Source organism: Cervus elaphus, chromosome 20 (genome assembly GCF_910594005.1).
Source record: "Cervus elaphus chromosome 20, mCerEla1.1, whole genome shotgun sequence".
NCBI classification, from domain to species: Eukaryota; Metazoa; Chordata; class Mammalia; order Artiodactyla; family Cervidae; genus Cervus; species Cervus elaphus.
The window spans coordinates 123,788,146-123,811,394 of record NC_057834.1 but is presented as its reverse complement, the minus strand read 5'-3'; the positions used below and the strand labels follow the sequence as shown (position 1 = coordinate 123,811,394).

The 23,249-nt window shown below is 39.1% G+C and overlaps 1 protein-coding gene across 6 annotated transcripts in view; it reads left to right on the top strand.

The window, feature by feature from the left end:
- CCDC30 (coiled-coil domain containing 30) overlaps positions 1-23,249 on the top strand; it is a 116,224-nt gene that overhangs the window by 62,304 nt on the left and 30,671 nt on the right. For 5 of the 6 annotated variants that reach the window (XM_043878448.1, XM_043878449.1, XM_043878447.1 and 2 more), the window contains exon 10: positions 21,462-21,638. In XM_043878448.1, the coding sequence (XP_043734383.1) occupies positions 21,462-21,638 (177 nt within the window). Of the gene's footprint in view, positions 1-15,512; positions 15,757-21,461; positions 21,639-23,249 lie in introns of all 6 variants that reach the window. The other variant, XM_043878452.1, reaches the window with a different exon arrangement.

Here is a 23,249-nt window from a genome sequence, read left to right as displayed (position 1 = left end):
TTTGTCTTTATTCTAGAATGGAAGGGACTGTTTTGCCAGTTTCAGCCCCCCTGAATTTTATGTCCTCTTAAAAACTGGGTTTAAGTCTATAGTGAGCTCTAAGATTCAAAATCATGAGCCTTAGTTGCAGAAGCAGAATGAGGTACTACGGAGGTGTTGGAGAGCAGGTGTCATAGTGGTCACAGGAGCAAAGAGCCAAGAAGCCAGATCACAATGTGTAGGTCTGTTATAGGAGTAAGAAAAATAAGTCTAGTTTTGAGCACTAAAATAGTGTGTTACAAGACTTTTGAGGGATATAGGCCTAGTAATTCTATTAGATGAATTAAGAGGAAAGACGAGTTAATCTAGATATTAGCCACAGATGAAGAGATGGTAATTCAGAGTGAATAAGTAACAATGGAGATGAAATGGCCAACCTGAATGCGTTTCAGAGTGTAATTTTTTTTGTTTATTTTTTTTTTAGTCTTTTTTTTCCCCTTTATTTTTATTAGTTGGAGGCTAATTACTTTACAATATTGTAGTGATTTTTGCCATACATTGACATGAATCAGCCATGGATTTACATGTGTTCTCCATCCTGAACCCCCCTCCCACCTCCCTCCCCATCCCATCCCTCTGGGTCTTCCCAGTGCACCAGCCCCGAGCACTTGTCTCATGCATCCAACCTGGACTGGCGATCTGTTTCACACTTGATAATATACATGTTTCGATGCTGTTCTCAGAGTATAATTTGATATCAGTAGTCAAAGCTGACGAAAACCCACCCAGCTGATTTGGGATAATTGGCAGAGATACTTGCCATAGGGAACAAGGCTGTGGCCTTAATTCATTTGGAGGTGGAGAACCTTGCCATGAAAAAGGCACTGGACTTCTTTGTAAACAACTTCTTACTGCCACTTGTTTCCATAGCTAGGCTGAAACTGCTTGCCATTGCTGGGATGGTAAGAAGTCCACTTATCTGCCGTATGTTTTCTTCTCTCCTCTGCTCATAATGTTTCCCTGTTTGCTTATCTTCTGTGCCCCACTTCACAGCCCCCACTTATCTCAGATCCATTACAATCACATTCAACAATAAATTGCTTATCTATCATGTGCCAGCTACTATAGGTGGATGCTGAGGCTACAAAGTAAGACAGACACAGGTCCTATCGTTAGAGGAGTTACTGTGCATATTGCCTGATAGGGGAATATAAATCATTAAACAAGGAGGTCTCGGATGGGAGCACAAAGGAGAGGCTCTGGCCTAGCTAATGAACCAGAAAATATTCTTAAAGGGAACTGATAAATTGAGTCCTGAAGTATGAGTAATCAAGGGCAAAGCAAAAAGTCGGGAGAATAATTTTCAGGGAAGATATGACATTTGCAAGAAAAAGCTTGATTTGTTTGAGGAACTAAAAGTGACATCATTGGTGCCGTAGCATAGAGCATGTAGAAAGGAAATGAGGAAGGAGATGAGAATGAAGAGGAAGTCAGGGATCTGATCTTGAGGAAATATGAATGCCTACCCTAGGGAATTTGGACAATAGGAAACTCCTGCAGGATTTAGTAACATGGCAGAGACACAAATAGATTTGTGCTTTAGAAAAATCACTCTCCCTGCTGTGTGGAGAGTAGATGGTTGGTATCAGAAGGAAAGTAGCAAGACCAATTAGGAGGCTGTTACTGAAATGATGTTTGTGAGGATGGAGAAAAGTGGATGAAATTGAGAGGAGGCAGAATCAGTGAAACTCGGGGATTAATGAGTATAGGAAGTAAGGAAGAAGGTCCTCTAGGCAGAAGTTTAAGTATGAGGACAGGTTAAGGAAGATTTCATTTTCTGGTTTGATGGAATCACTCACATAATTTTGAGAGAGAAGAGAGAAGTTCAGCTTTTGAGACAATGACTTTCAAGTGTCTTTGGAACAGCCATGTGTGGATTTTCAACAAATAGTCTGACTGATGGGTTTGGAGGCCTGGGCTGGAGACAAATTTGAGGATCATCAATAGGTAGATGGTAATACAAGTCATATGATGGATATATTCCCATATGTTGCTTGATAAAAACACTCAAAGGCAGAAACCTAAGGAAAACCTCTCTATATGGACAAAATGAGTACTTCTGACAGGTAACTGAGACAAAACAGCTAGAGAAGTAGAAGAAAAGTCAAAAGCGTGTGTGTTACAGAAGCCAGATTAAAGAGTGTTTCAAGAAAGAAGTAGTCAAGAGTATCATATGCTACCAGTGAGTCAAACCAAATAAAGGATAACAAGTGACTACTAAATTTAGCAACCTTAAGGTGACTGGAGACTTTAATAAGAGTAGTTCCGATGAAGGGCAGAAATTGCTTCCTAGATTGCTTCCTAGATAACACGCCATGGGATGGTGAATGAGAGCGAGTTGAGGAGGGCATATGAGATGAGCAAATGGTGACTGTAGATAACAGTTTCCAAAAAGTCTGGTTTCAAATAGAAGAGAATATGGAACTGAGTTAAGAGGAAATTCATGTATGTTTGAATACTGGTGGGAAAGTCTCCAAAAGGGCAGGTTTAGGACTCAGAAAATGGCTGGCATTAGTCAGGAGATCGGCCTTGTCCACTGTAACAGGAGGAAGAAAGGGAGGATAAACAGAGATCCAAATGGTTTTTTTTGTCTGTGCTGGGTTTTGGTGCCGTGTGCAGCTTTGGCATGATTTCTCTTGTTGCAGAGTGCCGGCTCTTCAGTAGTTATGGCCCATCTGCTTAGTTGCCCCATGGCATCCCAGACCAGGGATCAAACCTGTGTCCCCTGCATCAGCAGACAGATTCTTAACCACTGGACCATCAGGGAAGTCCCAAATGGGTTTATAACTTGAGAGGAAATCAAAGGACTTGTTTGGTGGTTTCTGTGTCCTCTGAAGCAGGAAGCAAAGTTATCTGCTGAAAGTGAGAGAGAAAGAGAAAGAGCAGCGTTTGCAAGAGAATGAAAAATGTTTGAAATAATCACGGTGGAAAATGGAAAAGAAAACTGACTGGGAAGAGCAGGTGGTATGGAGAGCCCAATCAAGGCCAGAGACCCCACATTTATGTTTATTAACATTTAGTATAGACATGAGAAGATGGTTGAATTTATCCAGGGTTGAGGTTTTGCCACAGGAGTGGAGTGGAAGAACAATGGGGCAAGAGAATTAAATATTTTATTTAGACAGTGATTAAAATAAGGAACTCTATAGACTGCATTGAATAAAGAAGCAAAGTAAAGGGAGCTGGGCAAGTAATTTAAGGTACTTATGACTGCATTGAGTACAAATTGTGTAAAAAGGAGAAGCTGGAATCCAGATGTTTAATTTTAGTATTTCAGAAGTGGAGCAGTTATTGATGACACTACCCATGGTGTCATGATACAAGTAGTTGGCAAGGTGAGAGAGATGAGACAGTCATTAGAGATAAGGAGACTGAGGAACTGAGATGTCAAGACATTGGTAGGTGATCTCTATGGACCTTGGAATCTTCCAGGATGATGGCAGGACTTGGGGTGAAGAAGATGCCAGAAAGCCATGAACCCAGATCTTCAATTGAAAAGAAGTAGGAGGTGTCACAGCACACCTAGCATGGCCCCATGCACATAAAAGCTGCTCAGTAAGCCAAATTGATCGATTCTTATAGTATATCTCCTCTACTAGATTTTAAGCTCCATTTAAGGTAATGGACTGTGTCTTGTTTTTCTACTGTCCTACTAGGCTTCCCTTGTGGCTAAGCTTGGTAAAGAATCTGCCCACAATGTGGGATACCTGAGTTTGATCTCTGGGTTAGGAAGACCCCCTGGAAAAGGAAAAGGCTACCCACTCCAGTATTCTGGATTGGAGAATTCCATGGACTGTACAGTCCATGGGGTCACAAAGAGTCAGACATGACTGAGCGACTTTTACTTTTCACTTTCATTAGGCTTTAGTTCATTTTAACTGTACCCTGTCCTTGTAGGCTATCAAAATTCTTTCACATTTTACTTCATAAAATCCCAGCAATCTTATAAGTAAGGCAAGAAACTGAGACTCTGAGAGATTTTGCCTTACCAAACATTGTACAAATGGTAGGTGGAAGATTCGGGACTGGACCTCATGACTCATACTATTTTAGTTTCTTTCTTGAATCTCTATTCACATTCAAGACTGCCATGTATCAGGGCTACTAGAAAAGGAACAGAATAAGGATGCTGCCTAGGCACCTCCTACCGGGTGAAGAGCGGAGGCAATTACAAAATTATAGAATGGAGTAAAAGTAACAGGGGGTTGGTTTCAGTCAGAACTCAGTAAATAAATATTAAGAGCTGTGTTAGAGGGGAGGAGAAATTTGAAAGTCATGGTGGGTTTTCTAGTCCCTAAGCTGTAGGTATACTGACCACAGGACATGTTCTCAGTTCCATGTCATTTTTGACCGATAGTCTACTTTTACCCATGCAACTTTTACATTATTATTATCATATAAAAATAATACAGTATACATAGTAGTATTTGAATAAAGTTTTTTTGCTTGTTTGTTTGTTTTTTAATTTTGTTTTTTGGCCACAAGGAATGTGGGATCTTGATCGTAGTTCCCCAACCAAGGACTGAACCCCTGCTTACCTGCAGTGGAAGCACAGAGTCAACCCCTGGGCCAGCAGGGAAGTTCCTGTATTACTTTTAAAAACCTGTTCAGTTTTCTTTTGATTTCCAAGTCATATTTTCTCTTATACCTTTTAAAAAGATAAAGTGTTTTCTTTTTGGAGAGCATTTATTTTAATGAATCTTTGTCTTAATATATTAAGATTACTTTAAATTAAATTCCCATATTCTTGGGTATTGCAGTTCTCCTTAATTAATTCATATGAATGTAAATCATTTATCCAGACTATTCATAAAGATGTAAAATGGCATTATCCCAAGATTGTCCCTGGGGAAGAACTGCTCATTTCCTCCAAGTCAGAGAAGACTCACTATCTGCTGTGCTCGAAACAAGGGTTTACAGGCACGTCTCATGGACCTGCCTAAGAGGAGGACCATCTAAACTTGAAACTATGGAAATATAATGAAGGCAGCTTCTCTCCTCCTGTGACTGCATGGCCACAATGTAATTATAGAAGGAAACCATATTCTACTAAGTCACTTCAGTCATGTCCGACTCTGTGCGACCCCATAGACGGCAGCCCACCAGGCTCCCCGGTCCCTGGGATTCTCCAGGCAAGAATACTGGAGTGGGTTGCCATTTCCTTCTCCAATGCATGAAAGTGAAGTTACTCAGTCATGTCCGACTCTTAGCGACCCCATGGACTGCAGCCTACCAGGCTCCTCAGTCCATGGGATTTTCCAGGCAGGAGTACTGGAGTGGGGTGCCATTGCCTTCCCCCGGAAACCATATTAGGTCTGGCTAAATTTACTGTTTATTATTCATAATAAATAAATTATTATGATATATTATTAAGTTATTATATGACAAATCAAGCACCTTCATAAATAATAAATGGCCAGTTTATAGATTTTTCATTTTTTTAACTTAACTTTTGAGACAATTGTGTATCCACATGCAGTTGTAAAAAATAATAGCAATCCCCGTTTATGCTTTGCCAGTTTCCCCCAATGGTAACCTCTTAAAAACTGTAGTACAGTATCATAATCTGGATATTGACAATGATACAGTCAAGATACAGAGCGTTTCCAGCACTCTGAGCATACCTCATGTTGTCCTTTTATAGCCACCCCCACTTCCCTCCTACTTCACCGCTTCCTTAACCCCTGGCCCTGTTCTATTCTAATTCTAACTAGTCTATTCTCCATTTCTGTAAGTTTTTCTTTTCAAGAATGTTATATAAATGTAACTATATAATAAGTAGTATTTTAGGGTTGACTTTTTTCACTCAACATAATTCTCTAGAGATTCATCTGGGTTATTGCATATATCAATAGTTGGATACTTTTCATTGCTGAGTAGTATATCCTTGGTATGGCTATATCACAGATTCTTTTTTAAGCTTTCATCCATTGAAGGACACCTGGGTTATTTCCAGTTCTGGCTATTATTAATAAAGCTGCTGTAAATATTCAAGTTTTATGGGAACATATTATTTTTTCCCCTGGGATAAATCCCCAGCAGTGCAATTTTGGATAACTTAGCTTTAATTAGTCTTTTTAAAATAATTTGCTGAACTTTTTCCGGAATGACTGTATCATTTTACATTCCCACTAGGTATGTATAAGTGACCCAGTTTCTCTGTATCCTCACTGGCATTTGGTGTTATCACTTTTAAATTTTAGCCGTTCTAATAGGCATGTAGTAATATCCCATTGTAGTTTTAATTTGCATTTTCCTAATGTGTAACATCTTTTTGTGTACATCTGTGTATCCTCTTTAGTGAAGTCTCCTTTGATATCTTTTGCCTATTTTCTAACTGGATTTGTTTTGTTAATGTTAAATTTTGAGAGTTCTTTTTAAATTCTAGATTCTAGTTTCTTTGTTGGTGATGTGACTTGCAAATATTCTTCCCAGTCTATGCCCTGTCTTTTCATCCTCTTAACAAGGTTTTCTCAGAGCAAAAAAATTTTAATTTTGATGAGGTATCAAATTTCCCTTTTACAGATCAAAAGTATTTTTGACGTTAAATCTAAGAATTCTTTGCCTCACCTTAAATTTTGAATATTTTCTCCTATGTTTTATAGTTTGCATTTAAGCTCATGATCTATTTTGAGTTAATTTCTGTATAAGGTATGAGACTTAGATGGGATTCTCTTTTTTTGCCTATAGATATTCGGTTGCTTTAGCATCATTTCTTAAAAATACTGTCTTCATTGAATTGCTTTCACATCTTTGACAAAAATGAGTTAGACATGATTGTGAGCTTCTGTTTCTGGTTTCTCTAATTCTATTCCATTGATCTGTGTGTCTATTCCTCCACTAATATCACACAATCTTGATTACTATAGCTATATAACAAATTTTGAAATTGGATAGACTAATTATGTTTATTCCTTTTCAAAATCGTTTAGCTTTCTAGTTCCTTTGCCTTTTCATATAATGCTGGAATAATCTTATCTGTAGCTGTAAAACATCTGACTGGAATTTTGATACAAATTGTTTTAAATCTGCATATCAATGTAGGGAGAATTGACATCTTTCCTATGAATAATCCTGCAATCCGTGGACACAGTATTTCCTACATTTATGTTTAGATTTAGATATATTCTTTTCCTTTTTTTTATCAGTATATTATAGTTTTCATCAGACGAGATTCATACATGTTTTGTGTATATATACCTAATTATTTTATACTTTTCTGACCAATTGTAAATAGTACTTGAAATTTCAGTATTTATATGTTCATTGCTAATATACAGAAATAACAATTATTTATGCTGCATTCTGTGACCTCACTGAACTTACTTATTTGTTCTAGGTTTTTTTTTTTTTTAAGATTCCTTGGAATTTCCTTCATAGACAATTATGTTATCTGAAAATCATGACATTTCAGATTATTTCATCTTTTCCAATCTGTATGCCTTTTATTTCCTTCTTAGCCAACTTACATTAACTAGGACTTGCAGCAGTATGTTGAATAAAAGTAGTGAATATGAATCTCTCTGTCTTGTTTCCAATCTTATCAGGAAGGCATTTGGTTTTCACCATTAATATAACATTAGCTGTTGGATTTTGGTCAAATTAAAGAAGTTATATTTCTGTTTCTTTAAGATTTTATCATAAATTTTTACATTTTATCAAATGCTCTCTTATTGTCAACTGATATAGCTGATTTTCTATCTAGTTGTCCTATCAGTTTTTGCAAAAGGATTGTTAAAATCTCCAACTGTAATTGTGATTTGTTTATTTCTCCTTTTAGTTATTCAGTTTTTACTTTTGTAGCTTTGTTGTTTGGTGCATACACATTTTAGGATTCCTATGTCTTCTTGGTAGACTAACCCTTTTTGTTGTTGTTGTTGTTAATTGTTTCTTTATTGAGAGACTATTTCTCACCCCAGATAGTCATAGTTTCATAGTTCAGGAACACAGGAAAGTGACAAACTTCCATGGAACTCAACCCAAGAAATTCTTTATATTCCAAATCACTTTGCACTCTGAAAAATACCAGCCTTCCTCATCTCCTCAAAATCTTTCATGGAATCATAATTTCTGTAGAAATCTGCATATGCCTTCTTTATTCGTTCAGCCACAGCAAACTTATAGAAAGTTGCAAACCCCAGGGAGACCATGAATGCTCCAACAATATGAAATCGCAGACGTTTGGCCAGGAGGCCACGCATGTGAGGTTTTGCCAAAGCAGTGGACATGGTAGTTCTTCTTCTCGGCGGCCCAACCGCAACGTCCTTCCAGGCTGATGGAGAAATCTAGACTAACCCTTTTATCTGTAATGTCCTCCTCTCTTTCTTTTACTTTTCTTATTTTTGAAATCCATTTTATCTGATGTTAATATAGATTCTCTTGTTTTCTTTTTATTAACATTTGCATGATATATCTTTTTCATCTTTTTGCCTTCCACTTGCTTTTATTACTACATTTGAGATGAGTTTTTGTAAACATTATATAGTTAGGTCTTATTTTTTAATCCACTCAGCCAGTCTGTTTTAATTGGTGTGGTTAGGCTATTTACATATAATTATCGATCTATTAGAGCTTAAGTTTGCTATTTTTTCATTTTTGCTTCTCTATTCGTTCTCTCTGTTGTTTGTATCAGTTTTCTCTTTTCTGCCTTCCTATGAGTTATTTGAACACTTTTTAATAATTCTACTTTGATTTTTATAGTGTTCTTGAGTGTACTTCTTTTCATAACTTTACATTGGTTGCTCTACATTGTTTTACACACACATACATACATACACACAATTTTACCAATTTGAATGAAATGTAGAAACTTTACCTCCCTTTATGTCCCTTTCAGTTCAGTTCAGTTCAGTTGCTCAGTCGTGTCTGACTCTTTGCTACCCCATGAACTGCAGCACGCCAGGCCTCCCTGTCCGTTACAAACTCCCGGAGTTTACTCAAACTCATGCCCATCGAGTCAGTGATGCCATCCAGCCGTCTCATCCTCCGTCGTCCCCTTCTCCTCCTGCCCCCAATCCCTCCCAGCATCAGGGTCTTTTCCAATGAGTCAGCTCTTCACATCAGGTGGCCAAAGTATTGGGAGTTTCAGCTTCAGCATCAGTCCTTCCAATGAACACCGAGGACTGATCTCCTTCAGGATGGACTGGTTGGATCTCCTCACAGTCCAAGGGACTCTCAAGAGTCTTCTCCAACACCATAGTTCAAAAGCATCAATTTTTCGGCCCTCAGCTTTCTTCACAGTCCAACACTCACATCCATACATGACCACTGGAAAAACCATAGCCTTGACCAGATGGACCTTTGTTGGCAAAGTAATGTCTCTGCTTTTCAATATGCTGTCTAGGTTGGTCATAACTTTCCTTCCAAGGAGTAAGCATCTTTTAATTTCATGGCTGCAATCACCATCTGCAGTGATTTTGGAATCCAAAAATAAAGTCTGACACTGTTTCCATTGTCTCCCCATCTATTTCCCATGAGGTGATGGGACCAGATGCCATGATCTTAGTTTTCTGAATGTTGAGCTTTAAGCCAACTTTTTCACTCTCCTCTTTCACTTTCATCAGGAGGCTTTTTAGTTCCTCTTCACTTTCTGCCATAAGGGTGGTGTCATCTTCATATCTGAGGTTATTGATATTTCTCCCGGCAAACTTGATTCCAGCTTGTGCTTCTTCCAGCCCAGCATTTCTCATGATGTACTCTGCATATAAGTTAAATAAGCAGGGTGACAATATACAGCCTTGACGTACTTCTTTGCCTATTTGGAACCAGTCTGTTGTCCCATGTCCGGTTCTAACTGTTGCTTCCTGACCTGCATACAGGTTTCTCAAGAGGCAGGTCAGATGGTCTGGTATTTCCATCTCCTTCAGAATTTTCCACAGTTTATTGTGATCCACACAGTCGAAGACTTTGGCATAGTCAATAAAACAGAAATAGATGTTTTTCTGGAACTCTCTTGCTTTTTTGATGATCCAGCGGATATTGGCAATTTGATCTCTGGTTTCTCTGCCTTTTCTAATACTAGCTTGAACATCTGGAAGTTCACAGTTCACGTATTGCTGAAGCCTGGCTTGGAGAATTTTGAGCATTATTTTACTAGCGTGTGAGATGAGTGCAATTGTGCGGTAGTTTGAGCATTCTTTCGGATTGCCTTTCTTAGGGACTGGAATGAAAACGGACCTTTTCCAGTGCTGTGGCCACTGCTGAGTTTTCCAAATTTGCTGGCATATTGAGTGCAGCACTTTCACAGCATCATCTTTCAGGATTTGAGATAGCTCAACTGGAATTCCATCACCTCCACTAGCTTTGTTCGTAGTGATGCTTTCTAAGGCCCACTTTACTTCACATTCCAGGATGTCTGGCTCTAGGTGAGTGATTACACCATTGTGATTATCTGGGTCGTGAAGATCTCTTTTGCACAGTTCTTCTGTGTATTCTTACCACCTCTTCTTAATATCTTCTGCTTCTGTTAGGTCCATACCATTTCTGTCCTTCATTGAGGCCATCTTTGCATGAAATGTTCCCTTGGTATCTCTAATTTTCTTGAGGAGATCTCTTGTCTTTCCCATTCTGTTGTTTTCCTCTATTTCTTTGCATTGATCACCAAGGAAGGCTTTCTTATCTCTCCTGGCTATTCTTTGGAACTCTGCATTCAAATGGGAATATCTTTCCTTTCTCCTTTACTTTTAGCTTCTCTTCTTTTCAGAGCTATTTGTAAGGCCTCCTCAGACAACCGTTTTGCCTTTTTGCATTTCTTTTCCATGGGGATGGTCTTGATCCCTGTCTCCTATATAATGTCACGAACCTCCGTCCATAGTTCATCAGGCTCTCTGTCTATCAGAACTAGTCCCTTAAATCTATTTCTCACTTCCACTGTATATTCATAAGGGATTTGATTTAGGTCGAACCTGAATGGTCTAGTGGTTATCCCTACTTTCTTCAGTTTAAGTCTGAATTTGGCAATAAGGAGTTCATGATCTGAGCTACAGTCGTGTCCCTTTACCCTCCCCTATTTACAATTGTCTTAAAATTTTTCTCAACACACATTTAGAACCACATCAAACAGTGCTATAACTTTTGCTTCATCGATTATACAGAATTTAGGAAACTCAGAAGTGGAAAAAGTGAAAGTGAAAGTTGCTCAGTCATTTCTGACTCTTTGTGAGGAGCCCACCAGGCTCCTCTGTCCATGGAATTCTCCAGGCAATGCTATTGGAGTGGGTTGCCATGCCCGTCTCCTGGGGATCTTCCCAACCCAGGGATTGAACCTGGGTCTCCTGCACTGCAGGCAGATTCTTTAGCATCTGAGCCACCAGAGAAGCCCCTCAAAAGGAGAAGGAAAATGTATTTATCCAGATTTTTACTCTTTCTATACTTCCTTCCTTCCTGATGTTCCAGTGTGCCTTTTTTAATCATTTCCTATGTGTATAGAGAGTTTCCTTTAGCCTTTCTTTTAGAGTACTTCTGCTAGTGGCAAATTCTTTTGATTTTTCTTCATCTGAGAATGTCTTGATTTCCTCTTCATTCCTGAAGAATATTTTCCCTGGGTATAGAATTCTGGATCAGCACTTCTTTTCTCTTTCAGCATTTGAAAAATGTTATGCAAATTCTTTCTTGATCTCTGTGATTTCTGATGAGAAGCCTGCTGTCATTTGAACTGTCTTTCCCTAGTGTTTCTCTCCTGTTCCTTTCAAGTTTCTCTTGCCTTTGTTTTTCAGAAATTTGACTTTGATGCATTTTGGTATGGATTTCTTTAGGTTTATCTTGTTTGGAGCTCAATCAGCTTCTTGAATCTCAGCTTATGTCTGGGGAAGGCTGTAGCCATTATTTCTCTATGTACGTTTTCAGCCCTACCTATTCTCTCTTTCCAAGATCCAATAACAAATGCATTAGATCTTTTGCTATAGTCTCACAGTTCCCAGAGGCACTTTTTTCCCCCCTTTTCCTCCCAGTCTATTTTCTCTTTGTTTTTCAGATTGGGTAATTTGTATTGTTCTGTTTTCAAGCTCACTGATTCTTTTCTCTGCCTCCTCCATTCTTCTATAGATTCTATCCAATGAGTTTTCAATTTTTGGCTATTGTATTTTTCAGTTTTAAATTTCCATTTTGTTTTTTTCCTATATCTTCTATTTCTTTACTGAGACTTTCTAGTTCTGTTCACACTTTCTACCTTTTCATTTGTTTCAAATGCTTCATAATTGCTCTTTGGATTATTTTATGAGATCTGATTTAAAATATTTGTTAAATAATCCTGATATCTTGGTTTGTCATCTATTGTTGCCTTGTCTCATTCAAGTTGAGATTTCTGGTTCTTGGTATGATGAATAATTTTAGAATGAAATGTGAATATTTTGGGTATTATATTATAAAACTCTACATCTTGTTTTATTTAACCTTCTGTTTAGCTGGCTTCTTCTGATGCCACTCTGGGGCAGGTGACATGGAGGAGTATATTGTCTCATCACTACCCCAGGTTACAAGCCTAGGTTCCCCACTCAGCCTCCATGAACACCCAAGGAAAGAAGGACTCCTCATTACTGCTGGTAATGCTAGAAACTGCTGCTCCTCACTAGGCCCATACTTGTACTGCAGTGACTGTGATGGGAGGGATGTCCTGTTCATGCTCTCTACTTGGCCCCCATGATATCATGAGCAGGGCAGTGGTGAAAGTCCTAATCCTCAACTAGGCCTCCTCTGAAACTACCCCAATAGACAGAAAGGTACCTCCTTACTTCCAGGTATGGGTGGAAGTCCATATTCCCCATGTCTAGTACTACCTGGAAGGGATGAAAACCCCTGCTTCCCACTGGCCTTTGACCCTATCCCCAGCAGAGGAGTTGAGGTACCTTCTTATACCTGGTGAAGGTAGAAATTTGGGCTCCCATCTTGACCTTTGCTGACATGAGTGAGGTAAACCACAGTTTTGTTTTGTTTTGTTTTTTAATGACATTTGGCTGGGGTAAAGTGGATAATGTCCAAAAGTTTTCTTTCTTGCTTGCATGTCTGTTTCCTGGCCCTCTGTACAGAGTAAAAAGCCTTTCATCTATGCTTCTTGGTGTTGTCTGGGTTGCCAGCTTCTTTAGCACTAAATCTTGAATATACACAGCTACAATAAAACCCAGGAAACTCATAGACATGTCATTCTTCAAGTCCTGAGTTCCCTAGCTGATTCTACTTCTTCCTACTTTTCAGAGTCTTCTTATATTTGTTTTAGATATAATGTCCAGAGTTTTTAGTTGTACTTGTTGGGAAAAATAGGGAAAAGTATGTCTACTTTATCTTCCTGAATGCAGAAGTTAGTCTTTCCATTTTTAGAAAATATTAGGTATATGTTTGCATTTTCCCAGTCTTCAGCTTCCTTTAAGAGTAAGAAAAAGAAAAGAGTTTACAGAGGATGGAAGGAATCATTATTTTATCAGAAATTTATTTTTAAAACGCTTTACTCTTTATCTCATGTTTTTAATCATTTGAATATATTACCTTTAAAAAAACTGCTGAGTTCAAGGTAAATTATTTAATTCTTTTCCATACAATATTAAATGAATTTTAAAAGGGAAAAAAACTCCATAGATACAATTTTTCCTGTATTCTTTTCCAGTTTTTTTCTGTATATACCTTTCCCATATGTATGATGTTTACACACAATACATATATATTATTCATTGTTCCACCATTTTACTTTAATAAGTATTTAATGTTGATGAATAGTCTACATACCACTTTCAAGTTGGTTTATCTTTAATCATCTTAGCCATTTCTGTGTCTCCACTTAATCACTGTTTTAAATACTGTGGTCATGAGCATTATTATATATTCAGCTTTTTTCTTCTTGCCAACTATTTTATACCAGCAAATTCAATGGAATGCCGTTATTCAGCCAAAAGATCCGAACATGTTTATGGCTCTTGATCTGCATTGCCAAATTGCCTTCTTAGAGAATTTGAGCACCAGCTATAACTTATGAAGCATCTTGTGCTAGACCCCGAGGTACTGGAAACAAACTTAAGATTAATGGAATAAAAACAAAATGGACTTGTTTGTGTTCACTTTTCATTCACACTCTCTAACCATGGAAGGTATGTTCCCTCCCTTGGCTTCAGTGGCTCACAGCCTTTTGGTTTTCCTCCCCCTACTCTGGCTTCTGAGCTTGCTCTTCAGGCCCGTTTCCTCTGCTTGTTCCTCACAAGTCTTTAGGCTTCTATCTAGATTGATCCTCTTCCTCTTACTTTCCTCCTTCTCCCTGGCTCATTTAATCCCAGGGTTTCTGCTCACATTCCTCTGTATCTGTATCTTCACCCCAAGCATCTCTCCAGTGTATACCTACATTCTGTCTTCTTGGGCTACCATCCACTTGCTCATTTGTTCCTGTCAGAAATCCAGGTGTCACTCATTGTTCCCTTTTCTCCCTCACCTGCCACACCCAATAAATGACAGATCTTATCAATATCATCTTCTAAATATCTCTCTAAGACCCATTCTGCCTTTTCATCCTCACCATCCTATTCTAGTCACTGTTGGTTAGTAGGCAGATCACAACAATCTCTCAACTGACTTCCCTGACACACAGACTCCAAATAATCTTCCTAAAGCACACTCTCTCTTTTGCCTCTGGGCTTTTACTTATCTTATTTATGAAGTCTTCCAACATCCCCCATCTTCAACATATATATACACACAGGCAAGTATGCACACATCCCTACCTTTACATCTGCCTAGCCTGTACCAGCTCATCCATCAGGCCTCCAATTACTTATTACTGGCTTAATATAGGAGAAGGCAATGGCAACCCACTCCAGTACTCTTGCCTGGAAAATCCCATGGATGGAGGAGCCTGGTAGGCTGCAGTCCATGGGGTCGCGAAGAGTCAGACACTTCACTTTCAGTTTTCACTTTCATGCACTGGAGAAGGAAATGGCAACCCACTCCAGTGTTCTTGCCTGGAGAATCCCAGGGACGGCAGAGCCTGGTGGGCTGCCATCTCTGGGGTCGCACAGAGTCGGACACAACTGATGTGACTTAGCAGCAGCAGCAGCAGCTTAATATAATCACTTGTTAACTTGTCCTTATTTCTCACTAAATTGTAAGCTCCTTAGGGACAGGATTTTGTCCTATTGTAGCCCTAATGCCTGCCAAAGTGCCTGGTGCTTATTGAGTGATTTAAAAAAAAAATCTTTATAAGCTATATCTGCCCAGTGCCATACTAAAAGTTGAAAAAGTGAAAAATTCACTAAACTGGTTATTTGTCTACACCTGTAGACAAAAACCTATGATGGGTCGTTTCCCTGAATATGAGTAAAAAGGATACGACTGATTTGTTTTAAAAGTGTATTTCCAAGCATAAGGCAACTGCTCCGCTGTAGAATTCAGGTCAAAAATCTTGCTTGCAGCACTTTCTTCACTGGTACATATTTTTCCTCCATATTCTGCTACTATAAGGAGCATTTTGATAGTTTTTTTATTATTATATTTGTGCTAAGTCCCGAACTAGGAGAAAATAAGCAGAAGGAAGTTCCAGAGAAGGCAGTAAAGGAGGGCACTTTTCCAAGAGAGGGACAGAAGGAGGAGGACTCACAGCAGAACCAAGAAATGAGAGGCGAAGAACAGCAGTTGACCTTGCAGCCTGAGGAAGTTATGAGGCTCAGAGAAGAGCTGAGCCTTATGAATCAGAGCCTTCTTCAGTCTCAGAGCTCTGGGGATACCTCAGAAGACAGTAGTGCCCAGGTAGGTGTGATAAACATGGGGTCTGACTGGCTCCATCTCCTCTGATCAGCTGTGGATAGAGGTTTAATTTTTAATATCACTGTTAACACATATCTGTTGAGCAATATCATAACCATGCCCCCAATGTTAATAAAGTAGCAATCAAAATCTCAGCTGAGCCCATTCATTGATGCATTTCATTATAAAGGGTTCTTAGGCTCCACCATTTCTCAGCAGGAAAGAATGCTGATTGATTGTCATTGTTGGCACTAGGCAAGTGGAATAGGGGACAGCAGGATTTGTGCCACATTTTGTGTTCCTGGTACCTAGCTTGATATACAAAATACATTGTTTTGGTGGGGGAAAGGCCACAGACTTGAAATTCTTTGAAATATGGCTATAGCTATTTAAAGAGGAGAGTGAAAAAGCTAGCTTAAAACTCAACATTCAAAAAACTAAGATCATGGCATCCAGTCCCATCACTTCATGGCAAATAAATGGGGAAACAATGAAAACAGTTACAGACTATTTTCTTAGGCTCCAAAGTCACTGTGGGCGATGACTGCAGCCCTGAAATCAAAAGATGCTTGCTCCTTGGAAGAAAACCTAGACAAACCTAGACAGTGTATTAAAAAGTAGACATATCACTTTGCCAACAAAGGTCCATATAGCCAAAGCTATGGTTTTTCCAGTAGTCATACACAGATGTGAGAGTTGGACCATAAAGAAGGCTGAGTGCCAAAGAATTGACGCTTTCGAACTGTGGTGCTAGAGAAGACTCTTGAGAGTCCTTTGAACAGCAAGGAGACCAAACCAGTAAATCCTAAAGGAAACCAACCCTGAATATTCATTGGAAAGACTGATGCTGAAGCTGAAGTTCCAATAATTGGCTGCCTGATGTGAAGAGCCAACTCATTGGAAAAGACCTTATGCTGGGAAAGATTGAGGGCAGGAGGAGAAGGGGGTGACAGAGGATGAGATGGTTGGATGGCATCACCGACTCAATGGACATGAATTTGAGCAGACTCTGGGAGATAGTGAAGGACAGGGAAGCCTGGCATGCTGCAGTCCATGGGGTTGCAAAGAGTCAGACATGATTGAGCAACGGAACAATAAACAGTTGCTATTTATTAACAGTCTGCTTGCAGGAGAAATAAAAGGAGTGGCTATATCTCAATTCTTTTACCTCAGTTCTACTGATTCCCTCTTGTACAAATTAAGATTTCCCTACACACACCTTTCTAGGAATTATTTTGAGATCCACAGAAGGAGTATCTCAAAAGTAAACCAACTTATAAGTAAACCAACTTCAAAAAACTGATAATATACATTTGAGGAGTGATTCAGTATACATTTAGAAAACAAGAAAGAAAGAAAGTGAAGTCTCTCAGTTGTGTCCGACTCTTTGTGACCCCATGGACTGTAGGCTTCTCTGTCCATGGGATTTCCCGGGCAAGAGTACTGGAGTGGGTTGCCATTTCCTTTTCAAGGAGATCTTCCCACCCAAGGGCTTGAACCTGGGTCTCCCACCTTGTAGACAGACACTTTACTGTCTGAGCCACCAGGGACGTCCAAGAAAACAAGGAAGCGTATTAATAAAAGAAGTCAAAAACATACTTGAAAAGAGGTTTGGCTATAGAGTGAAAAACAGTCAAATCATCGTAAACCAGGAAAATATATACCTGAGAAGGAGATTCAGATACCTTTGAATGAGAAGGAAGTCACTGGATTTGTTCAGAAGACCACAAGGAAGTATGACATCACAGAGTCAAAAAGAAGTTGAATTTTCATACCCAGACGAGCCTTTTATTGGACAGTGGGCCAGTGTAGGAGGCTTGAGTGGAGGCTGAACACTGTGGTCACAAAGATGATTAAAGTTTACTTATGAGCTTAAAATGATCAGTGAACTTTTAGAATAATAAAATCTAGAATATGAGAACTAACACCTTGGTTAATTTATTCAGTTCAGTTCAGTTGTGTCTGACTCTTTGCGACGCCGTGGACTGCAGCACACCAGGCTTCCCTGTCCATCACCAACTCCCAGAGCTTGCTCAAACTCATGTCCATTGAGTAGGTGAGGCCATCCAACCATCTTATCCTCTGTCGCCCCCTTCTCCTCCCGCCTTCAGTCTTTCCCAGCATCAGGGTCTTTTCCAAGGAGTCAGTTTTTCGCATCAGATGGCCAAAGTATTGGAGTTTCAGCTTCAGCATCAGTCCTTACAATGAATATTCATGATTGATTTCCTTTAGGATTCATTGGTTGGATCTCCTTGCAGTCCAAGGGACGCTCAAGAGTCTTCTCCAACACCACAGTTCAAAAGCATCAATTCTTCAGCGCTCAGCCTTCTCTATGGTCCAACTCTCACATCCTTACATGACTACTGGAAAAACTATAGCTTTGACTAGACGGACCTTTGTCAGTAAAGTAATGTCTCTGCTTTTTAATACGCTGTCTAGGTTTGTCATAGCTTTTCCTCCAAGGAGCAAGAGTCTTTTAATTTCATGGCTGCAGTCATCATCTGCAGTGATTTTGGGGCCCCCCAAAAAATAAAGTCTGTCACTGTTTCCATTGTTTCCCCATCTGTTTGCCATGAAGTGTAATTTATTAATTTTCTCTAATTTACCCTTTCCCATTACTTGAAGAATCTTTTCTCAATACTTGGTGGGGGTGTGTGTGAAAAACTATTAAATGTATAAGAATTCTATGAGAAATCTGGGGAAATAGCCATTTTGTGAATGAAGAAATCTATATACTGTATAGCCACAGAAACAGTAATTTTCTTCCATAACAGTGAATCTGGTATTGAAAGAAGTATACGTTTTTCTCATTCATTTATTCAACCAGTATTAACTGAGTATCTGTGATGTGCCAGGCCCCATGTTAAGGTACATACAATAGTAAATGAGGTAGATATGGGCCTCGTGGGAAAAAAATAACATATTTGTGTTTTAAGATTCACATTTCCCAAAACATTCACGCACATAATATTTTATTTACTTCTTTAAGCAAGCAAGGAAGAAAATACATTTTTAATATTTACCATTTTTAAAATTACTTTTGTTTGTTTGCCTGCACGGGTCTTCATTGCAGCATGCAGCCTCTCTAGTTGCAATATGTGGAATCTTAGTTCCTCAACCAGGGATCGAATCTGGGCCCCCTGTATTGGGAGCATGGAGTCTTATACACTGAACTACCGGTAAAGTCCCAGAAAATATATTTTAGTCAGATTTTTGTCTACAGTGCACTGTGCAGTGATAATTTCAGAACCTCTTTCTGTGTATGTAGCTCTTTGAGCATATGATAGCTATAGATTGTTCTACTTTTTAGTTCTTGTGTGTGTGTGTGTGTGTGTGTGTGTGGTTTTTAGACTTCACTGATGTTGCAAGATTATGGTGCTGGTACTTTGCTACTTTCCCTGTGTGCTGTAGTTTATTAATCTCATAACATGCAAATTTAGGTAGCTATAAACACCTAAACTTTAAAGAATCCTTATAAATGGCAAATACATAGTAAAAAAAAATTGTGAGCGTTTCTATTATGAGTAAGTATGTGAGCTGTATTGCTCATATATCTTTTGTGACATCATTTGTGGCTGCTAATGACCTTTAGGGCTTAATTTCTGTTGTTCAACACTATTCCAGGTGAGGTTGCAATAGCTGAGTTCTAGATATTACTTTCCCACTATTCTTGAAACACATTTGAACCACTGTTAATTGTCTTAATTTTGTAGATTTAATATGTAGTTTCGCATTTTTCACTATGCCCTAGGCACTTTACTTAATACTCTGTGTGTATTAAGCAATACAATGAGGCAGGAATATTATTGTTGCCACTATATAGATGAAGAAACTGAGGCTTTAGAGAGGTTAAATAATTGGCCTAGTATGACACTTTGTGGTGGAACCTGGGTCTGTCTCCATTACAGCCTGACCTTTTAACTGTTTTGTCATCTGCTTCCTCTTGCTGACAGACTCACAGAAAGCATATAGTTCTCACGTCAAGCTAATTTTCTAAGGAAGGCTGGCAAGCTTGCTCCCAAAAGCCTTCCCAAGGTGTCTGTCTTAGATTGAAAATAAAAGTGTTAGTCACTCAGTCATGTCTGACTCTTTTCGATCCCGTGGACTGTAGCCTGTCAGGCTCCTCTGTCCATGGAATTTTTCAGGCAATAATATTGGAATGAAAAAAAAAAGAATACTGGAGTGGTTAGCCATTCCCTTTTCCAGGGGAACTTCCCGACCCAAGGTTCGACCCAGGTCTCCTGCATTGCCGGCAGATTCTGTACCATCTGAGCCACCAAGGAAACCCCTCTCTTAGATTATTGTGGTGAATTTATCTGGAATTGACCCTTAGGCTTGCCCTGTTCAAAACTTTAATGTAATACTCCCCTAGAATAGATCTGAGTCGTGGGGATACATTTACATTAAACCAAATCTTCTAGACTACTAGATAAAATTAGAATGTCCATCAGTTATTCTTCTGTAACGATGAATAAACATCACTTGACCATGTTTAGATAACAGTGCATTTATCCATAGCAAGCTAACTAGGGATCTTAGACACTTGCAGCTCTAAGACAAACAAGTTGGATCCAGATTGCCTTTTTGACTAACCCAAGACCAGAACCAAAAGGCTAACAAGGACTTGGGGAATTCACTGTGGCAATTCTGTTATAGCAAGATAAACTAGAATAATGATGTGACCTTATCAGAAAGTCTTGAACAGGAAACACACTGGACCAGGACTCAGGAAACAGTTAGTATCTTATCAATTGAACTGAATAAGGTCGAATTCTTTATCTACTCAGCACACCTATATGTGCCTACCTTTTAGAAAAATCTAAATAATTCCTCCTTTGGTCACGAGTTTTATTGTGCCAGAGAGGCCTGGCAGGAGAGTGTGTTGTTCAAAAGTAGCTGAAGGGGAATCATCATGGAGTAAAAGGAAAGCGATAAGGAAGCCTAGGAATTTAGTATCTCTTGCTAAACATCCTCTTTCCCTTTACCAGCAGACACTACACACAAGCAAACGTGTGCACATGTACGTGCACACAGGCACATAGCTTCCACACACACGTTCACACTCCTTCATGTATTGATAGTTTGTATTTTTAGAATTTTATTTATTTCTTTATTTTTGACTGTGTTGGGTCTTCGTTGCTGTGAGGGCTTTTCTCTGGTTGTGGCAAGTAGGGGATACACTCTAGTCGTGGTGTGCGGGTTTCTCATGCAGTGGCTTCTCTTGTTGAGGAACACGGGCTCTAGGGTGTGTGGGCTTCACTAGTCGTGGCTCCTGGGTTCTAGAGCACAGGCTCAATAGTTGCTCCAGGCATGTGGGATCTTCTCAGAGCAGAGGTCGAACCTGTGTCTCCTGCAGTGGCAGGCAGATTCTTTACTTCTGAGCCACCAGGGAAGCCCTGTACTCCCCGTTTAAAGCATGTTTTGCTCTAAAACTGTCCACACTTCTGTTACCCTTCATTAATGTGAAAAATAAGAAATTTAATTTTCTTAATTGCTTTTGTTCACATAACTTCTTCAATATTTTCACTCTGAGTTAAATTATATGAACACGTACAACTAGCCACGCATGTAAAAAGAATAATTGATTATAGTGAAGCTAACTCCAAAAACATTTACTCGTGACTAATCACATTCTGACAGCTGGAACCCATGTTTTACCAACATTCTTTCAAATTGTCCATGTTTCCCTGGTAAAACATTTCTTTTAGTATCCATCATCTGGAGAAAAACTGAAATACCAGCAAGAGGAGGTACAACAACTTCACCAGAATTTGCACCGGCTCCAGACTCTATGCAGCTCAGCAGAAAAAGAGCTTCGATATGAGCGAGGAAAGAACTCTGACTTAAAGCAACATAATAGTTTACTTCAGGAAGAAAGCATTAAGGTAATTCAAGTGGGGGTATCCTTCATTTAAGGGTCTCAATTGCTCAACTGACCCCAGGAATGAAGGAATCTAACTTCTGCAACTTGGTAATTTATGATTGAGTCCCCAGATGGGTAGACAGCGTCAGCGATCTGGTAACTCCATCCTTCAACTTCTCTTTACCAAGTAGATGCACACTTCAGTTGTTTCTCTGCTGCTAAAAGGTGTGTGCTGTAAATGTGAAAAACTTTTAAGTTTTTTTAAATCATTACCTAGGACATTTAGCACTTAATAATTTCGATGACCTGAACCAAATCTCTGGTAGCACTTCCCTGGTTCTCTCTCTGGACATATTTATTCCTAGTAGGTGCATTCATTTTTTAAAAGATTATTTTTATGTGGACCATTTAAAATGCCTTTATTGAATTTATTACAGTATTGCTTCTGTTTTACCTTTGGTTTCTTGGCCCCAAGGCATGTAGGATCTTAGCTCCTCGACCAGAGATCAAACCTGTACTCCCTGCATTGGAAGGCAAAGTCTTAACCACTGGACCTCCAGGGAAGCCCCTAGGTGCATTCATTATTATTGGTTGAATCAAATATCAATGGCCCCAAGGTACAAACCATGAGAGAGAAAAGTTGTTCTTCTTGATGTGAGTGTATCAAAAAGTTAGAGGAACATCCCCCAAACTCGCTTATTTTACAATGATCTGTATAGAACTGCCACCCACAGATTCATCTAAATTTTATGAACTACAAAATGTTCAGACTGAACCACCATGTAAAATGGTATTTCCTTTTAATTATGGTTCAATTCTGTAAACATATATTAGGGACCTAGTTTCTGTAAGCCCCTATTTAAGATTCTGGAGTTCAACATTCAACAAATATTTATTGAGCATCAGTCTTAACACAAGGCAGGCCATCTCGTCAATACTGAAGATTTAATGATAGGCAAAATTGACGCAATTCTTATCCCCTGGTGCAGGGGTCAGCAAACTTTGGCCTATAGGTAAAATCCATAGGCAGGATTTGACTTGCCTTTTATTTCTGTAAATAAAGTTTTATTGGCACACAGCCATACCTGTTCTTTCACATATTATTGATGGCTGCCTTTGCATTGCAACAGCAAATGTAAGTAGTTCTGACAAGAGACCATGTGGCCCACAGAGGCTAAAATATTTACTGTCTGGCTCTTTATATATAAAGCTTGCCACCCCTCATGTGGCAGGATCAATGACCTTATTTAAAAAGTGACATAAAAATGGATTAAGAAAGGTCCCTACTTTTTAGGAGCTCACAGTCTAGTAGGGGTGATATAGAGGAAAACAGTCATTTATCTCAAACTTTTAGAAAAGCCCTTCTAGAGAGGTCTAGAATTCCAGGATTGTTTGGATACACTTCTTCCCTATCCTCTTCATTCACAGTTTTTAGAATACTAAATATCATATTCTCTCTCCAGAATGCAAATGTGTTGCTTTTAAACCATTTTATTGTGAAATGAACCACTCAGAAGGCTTCCCCAGTGGCTCAGAAATAAAGAATCTGCCTGCAATGCAGGAGACATGGGTTCGATCTCTGGGTTGGGAAGATCCCCTGGAGAAGGGAGTGGCAACCCACTCCACTACTCTT